This window comes from Belonocnema kinseyi, chromosome 5, assembly GCF_010883055.1.
Source record: "Belonocnema kinseyi isolate 2016_QV_RU_SX_M_011 chromosome 5, B_treatae_v1, whole genome shotgun sequence".
NCBI classification, from domain to species: domain Eukaryota; kingdom Metazoa; phylum Arthropoda; class Insecta; order Hymenoptera; family Cynipidae; genus Belonocnema; species Belonocnema kinseyi.
In genome coordinates, this window is record NC_046661.1 from 51,561,295 (window position 1) to 51,567,749 (window position 6,455).

Here is a 6,455-nt window from a genome sequence, read left to right on the forward strand (position 1 = left end):
AAAATTAAACTATTCTTAATTTAAAATGAAAATAATTTTTAGTTGACATATTTTCTTAGGTTAAAAACTAATTTTGTTGTTGAAAATTTCATATTTTAGGTTGAAAATTTAACTGTTATTTAGAAAACTCGGCTTATTGTCGGCAAACATTAACAATGTAGTAGAACATTCGATTATTGGTAAAAAATTTAAATGTTTTTTAGAATTTTTTTTATTGGGAAATGATTTTTCGTAATAAAATTTAACTTGCATTTTTTGTTAAAAAATCATCTTTTTTTAGTTTAAAAATTCAAATATTTGGTTGAAAATTATTCAATGGCTACAATGTTGTGTTTTTTGGTGGAAAATTATCCTTTTGGGTAGAAAATTCATTCTTTTTTAAATTATAGAGAATGAATCTGCTTTTGGTTAAAGATTCGAATATTTGGTTGAAATCAACTATTACATTTTCCGTTAAGAATCCATATTTTTAGGTTGATTATTAAAGTAAATGGAAATTTTCGTTTATTGAAAATTTAACATTTTGGTTGAAAATTAAATTGTTTTGCAAGAACATATTTTTTTATAATTGATTGTTTTTACTAATCATTTAACGACTGCATTTTTTGTCAAAAATCTAAAAAAAATGTTAGTAGAAAAAAGCAACTGTAGTTGAAAATTTATTTAATTATTGAAAATTCGTCTTTTTGCTCGAAAATTAATCTTCTTGGTTGAGAATTTAACTACTTGATTAGAAATTTATTTTGTTGAACATTCGTATTGTTTGGTAGAAAATAAATCTTCTGGGTTGAAAATTCAACAATTTGTTTCAAAATTGATATATTTTGTTGAGAATTCTTATTCGTGTTAGAAAATTAATCTTTTTGATTGAATATTTAATGTATAGTAGAAACTTTAAATGTTTTGTAAAAGGCTCATCTTTTTGACATGAAAATTCATCGTTTTGGATAAAATTTTATTTCTTTATTGAATGCAAAATCTTTCTTCTTGAAATTCAACTTGTTGAATATTCGTTTTTTTCATTTAATTTTTTTTTTTTAGAAATTTCATCTTTGTTTATTAAAAATGCAACTGTTTGCTTAAAAATAAATTTGTTTTGGTTGAAAGTTCAATTACTTTGTTGAAAACTTGTCTTTTTCGTCCAGTTCAACTGGTTTTTGTTTAAAATGAAAATCTTTCCTTTTTTAAATTATGAACTATTAAATTGTTTGTTGAAAATTCATCTTTTTTGGTTGAAATTTCAACTACTTATTTGAAAGTTAAACTACTTTATTCATTCATAAGAAACAGTAAGATTTTAACAAATCCCCCTTACTCTCAAATCGTCATAAGATGGGGGGGGCTAAAAACTTATGGACCCTATCGGAGGGGGGGGGGGTACGCAGTTGAAAATTTCAAAAAAAGATTTACATAATTTGCGCATGGCCCTAAATCTTTGCGAACTATCCTCAACATTTTTTGAGCATGCAGAAACTTTATCGTACTCAAAATGAACCTAAACCTTTCGATTTTAGTAATTTAAATAGCCAGACCTCAAATTAAATAAGAGTACAACATTTTTAATTCTCGGAGTGCAAAAAAATGCGGATATTTTTTAAGCTAGATAATATGCCTTATTTTTTAAAAGGTAAAAACAATTTAATTAGTCTAATTTTGTACATAACGAAAAAAAATTATTAACAGCTTTTGCAGATCTTTCATAATTACGAATTTTCGCCCAACGGAACCTCCGGATATAAACTGATCTATATATTTCAGATTTTATACAGGTTATTCGTGGCGCAAAATGGAACTTTTCAGTGCTTTTTTGATTTCCAATTTCATTTTTCAACCCACCCTAGTACCTATAGCTTGGGACAGGTGAGTAAATATAACGAATAAATTAACAATATTAACAATAAGGTTTATTCACACATAAGGACTTGGCATCATAATTACACTTTCGAGGAATTTTTTAAACGTCAAAAAAATTGTACAAAAATTCCTAAGTATATTTTAAATTTGATTCTTGAAAAAAAACGTAACACACAAACTATTTATAACGGATAAGCTGCTTTAAGTAATTGTAATATGTTAAAATATACACCTAGTATAAAATTATTTACACTCGTGATGTTGTGTATTCCGATGGGAATGCAAATCTGTGAGTTCCGATAGCATTAACGAACGGAAGCAATCCAGAGTTTGGAATAATGTTGTAAGTTAAGGATAGGGTCACATTCTGATTTCCTCTGAAACAAATGAAAATATGAAGAAATTGAATATTTTGCTCATTTTCAGAAATCTGTTCAGCTATAAAAAGGCAATAACATTAAATAACTGAATTGATTAAAAACGCAAGTTTTTCGTAACTAAGGTAATTGAAAGTGGAGGAGTAAGTTGTTAATAACTGTAGTATCCATTTTTATCTATGGTTAGAATAAAAATTAAAAGCTTTTTAAATACCTCAGGCCGTTTCCATCGTCCCAGAAATAATACTTGGCGTTCATGTTTTTGTAGTCAAGGGCTGATTTATCACCTCGCAAAATGATCTTGTCCCACAAAACCACCTGGAAAATATTTCATAAATTTAAACAATTTTTAAAGAGTACGAAAAATATGTAACATCTCATCTTTAAATTTCACAAAATGTCAATAATAATTATAACCCTGTGAAGATTGACTTTTCTTTCATTTAAAATTAATAATTAAGCACCTGGTTCAGATGATTAGCTTTGGTTCTATATTCGGCGGTCATGTACAAAAACAATTGTTTAACGTTCCAGTTAAACAACGGGGTGAGATGTACACTGTTTATAAGGAAAATGATAAAGAAGTATTTTAAGCACGAAGACATTCTTTACTTTACTGGAAAATAAACATTATGGATTAATTTTAAATTTAAGAAACTTCGAATATTTGCTAGTGTCATCGGGAGAAAGAGCCCAGTTGGTCAATTGTAGTTTCCGAGATTTTCGTGTTTCTGTGAACGAGGCTAAAAGTATCAATTTTGAGTTTATAATGGGAAATCACACCTCCATCTATTGTCTATCTAATGACATTGTTCCAGGTTATCCGCTCAAATCCTAGAAAAAAATTCCCTGATGATTCCAGTTTTTTTCCATGTATAATTTTTCATAGTGCAGTCAAAATATATCGATTTTTTAAAAATAATCGAGTCGAAATAAGTATACATTTACGCGAATAACAAATAATATTACAAGATGTTCTTAAATATATTGGCACCATCAATTAATTAAATAAGACTAAAACATCATTAATCCTTTCTTGAATTTCTCTCTAAAGCACATGAATTTGAATAACACACACCTGCAAGTTTTTTTTTAAAGAAGTGGTAGTGGTTTTCGATGTAATTTTTTGCGCTGAAACCGAATCTCACTTCATAATTCGCATAGCATGCCAGCTTTTTGAGATAAAAGGGGACAAAAATGTCTTTTTTTGTCCCCTTTTACCCCGACTTTTCTCAAAAACTTGACGTGCAAGAAAAATTCTGATATCGGATTCGGCCTGGACGCAAAATATTACAGCGAAAACCATTACCAAATCTTTTTAAAAAATTACACCCAAATTTGCAGGCCTGTATAATCAGACAAATTATTATTTTGTCTTATACTTTAAATTCAGCGCATATTTAGATCAATTGAATGTGGGTAATATATTAAAATCAATTTAATTCATTCGAATTCCTAACTTTTTAAGCACAAATTATGAAATTTCGAAAATATAGATGAATTGTAACCAAAAATATGAATTTTCTACCAAAGCAGACAACAATGGCCATAGTTCCTTGTTAAAAAATATCAACTACATATTACATGGTTGGTTAAGAATTCATCGTTTTTGGTTCAAAGAAAAAAGATCAATTTTCAACCAAATCGATGCATTTTTATAACTTGAAAATATCAGTTTTCAGTCAAAAAAGGAATATTTAAATTTTTTGTAAAAAAAAAAACAATTTTCCATAACAAAAATGTGTACCAAAATTTTCAAATAAAATGATAAATCTTCAACTGGAATATATGCTTGAAGCCAAGAAGATGAATTTTTAACTAAAGAACTTAACTTTCAAACAAAAATATGAATTTTTAAATAAACTGATATGCATGCTTAACTGGGAACCTTGATCTTTTAACCAAAAAAGATGATTTTTTAACAAAAATAATTGAATTTTTGAATAAAAAGAGACAAATTTTCAAATAGAATAGTTACATGTTAAACCAAAATGATGAATCTTTAACTATAATAATTGAATTTTCGACGAAGACTCATTTTTAAACAAGAACATTAATTACTACCAAAAACGAAAAATTAATGCTTTAACAAAGAGATGAATTGTCAACTAACATGATGGAATATTCAACTGGAGTTAGATTTTCAGTTCGAAAAAAATCAATTTTCGAAACAAATTTTTCAACCAAAATAATAGGTCATTTCAACTGGAATAGTTCAATCTTCAGTAAAGAACTTTACTTTCAGCCAAAGAGAAACGGATTTTCAAGAAGATAATTCAGCAGTTTAATTTTCAATCAAGTAATTAGATGTTATTTAAACAAAATTAATTCTGAACGAAAAATGTATTAGTTGATATTTCAACTAAAAAAGATGTTAGTTTTTGATTTTAAAAAAGCCGTTGAATTCAACCAAAAAAGACGAATACTTGAATTTTCAACTAAAAACTATCAATTGCCAACCAAAAATAAGATAATTAAATTCTTATTCAATTTTATATTGCAATTAAACAAAAGTAAGAAGCAGAAATGCCCTCACTTGAAACAAAATTCCCGGACATTTTCAGGTAGGGCAGACATCCTCTGTACGAATGTTCTGGACGTGGGCACATTGTATTTTCGAAGACAAAATATAACACAAATTCTTCGTTTTTTAGAGGGTGCTTTCTGAGCCTAAAATATCGATAACTTATCCAAAAATAAACCTCTACGCGTAATTCCATACGAATCAAATGATCCCTTTCCTCCTGATGAAGAAACAGATTGTTGCGATGGTAAAATCGTTTTCCATCTATTTAAAAATTGATAGTAATTAACTAAGCCTAGGCATTAAAAAGGATATCAGTTTTGAGGTTGAATGTTAAATATCCCAAATCGTTCTTTTCCCTCGAAGCGCTGTAGTCTGGTACATTTTTTCTGAAAAGATAAAATATTTGTTCAACTGTTCAGTACATTTTTAAGGATAGGTATTTAGGTTTCTCAGTCAAATAAATTTTTGAAGAGATGTTAAAAACCTGGTTAAAAATATAAGAATGTATGCAGAAATCATAAAGGTGCGAAAAATCTTTAAATATAAATTAAAATTATGTGTACTGCATTGCTTCAGTAATTAAATACTTTACGTTTTAATTTGTATAGTAAGATGAGAAAATATGGTAGTATTGTCAAAAAACTTTGCCCATTAAAATGAGGTAGCCATATGTTTGAAAAAATCAATATTTACTCACACAAATACTTTGACGGTTTTTATATCTACTCCAGTCCTATAATCAATGAAAACCGTCGAGATAAAGCAGACAAATGTTAAACAAGCAGAAACACTCAAAGTGTATGCTAAAATAGCATTTCCTCGTGTCAAAACCGAATGCATTTTAGTTGTTCCGGTAAAACAAAAAAAAAAGAGGTTAGGATTTAATACTTTTTAGGGTAGCTTTTTATACCGATTTTAATCTTGGGTAATTGAATTACAAGAAAAAGGTGAAACTCAAATAATGCGGGAAAGGAAATCTAACGACTGAAATGCTTTAATTTTCGATCACACCAATTATATATGAAACTGTCATGCACTTGCCACATGCCAGTTTCCAGTTTGCCACTTCACCACTTCACTCACAGAACGAGCAGACGCCACGCAGCTTGTTTGTATTTCTTAGGGATCTTTTTTCTATTTTTATTTTACAAGGCAATTAATGACAACGGCCAATCATGATGCTTTTATTTTTAGATTTATTTTGTGATAGGTTATGAGGACACCATATTAGATCTCACTTGACCGCGAAAGTTTAAATTTTATTTATGAGTATTTGTAATTTACATTCTTCAATTGTTTTTTAAGAATACAATTTATGATAAGAAAATTATATTTGTTAAAATTATTATTGAATGCAACATTTTATTCATTAATTTGAAAATGTGCAATTTTAGGTAATCAGTGGAACCACATGGAACTAGACTTTCTTAAAAGACCCTAAAAGTTACTACATCGTCAGTCGCGTCGTCAGAAATCCAGTGATCCCAACTTTGGCATGTGGAGCTACTTCCAGAGCTGTTACTGCGCTCATGATCCAACAAAGCATGGTCCTGCCAGGCCCGAGTAAAAAAGTGAACCAATCCGATTCGGCAACGCAGAGCTCACAGACCTGAAACGCCGCAACGATGCCGCGCGAGGGGAATCGTCCCCCGCCAGGTGCCAGATCGTGGATGAAATTTACCCCCACCATACCTACC

General features: G+C 29.1%; 1 protein-coding gene across 1 annotated transcript; it reads right to left on the bottom strand.

The window, feature by feature from the left end:
• Positions 1-1,882: 1,882 nt before the first annotated feature.
• LOC117173381 (signal peptidase complex subunit 3) lies at positions 1,883-5,861 on the bottom strand. Its single transcript, XM_033361908.1, has 5 exons — positions 5,456-5,861; positions 5,071-5,144; positions 2,696-2,784; positions 2,446-2,549; positions 1,883-2,231 (listed from the first exon to the last, which is right to left on the bottom strand). The coding sequence occupies exons 1-5, from the start codon at positions 5,596-5,598 to the stop codon at positions 2,102-2,104; spliced, it is 540 nt and encodes a 179-aa protein (XP_033217799.1). The 5' UTR covers positions 5,599-5,861; the 3' UTR covers positions 1,883-2,101.
• Positions 5,862-6,455: the final 594 nt, after the last annotated feature.

What these genes read in the sequence shown, in the direction of transcription:
- LOC117173381 (XM_033361908.1), bottom strand. Translation starts at nt 5,598, where the DNA reads ATGCATTCGGTTTTGACACGAGGAAATGCTATTTTAGCATACACTTTG. An exon ending in AAAACCGTCAAAGTATTTGT is followed by an intron (nt 5,145 to 5,455) that starts GTGAGTAAATAT and finishes TTATCTTTTCAG; the next exon opens with AAAAAATGTACCAGACTACA. An exon ending in AACATTCAACCTCAAAACTG is followed by an intron (nt 2,785 to 5,070) that starts ATATCCTTTTTA and finishes TAAACAGTGTAC; the next exon opens with ATCTCACCCCGTTGTTTAAC.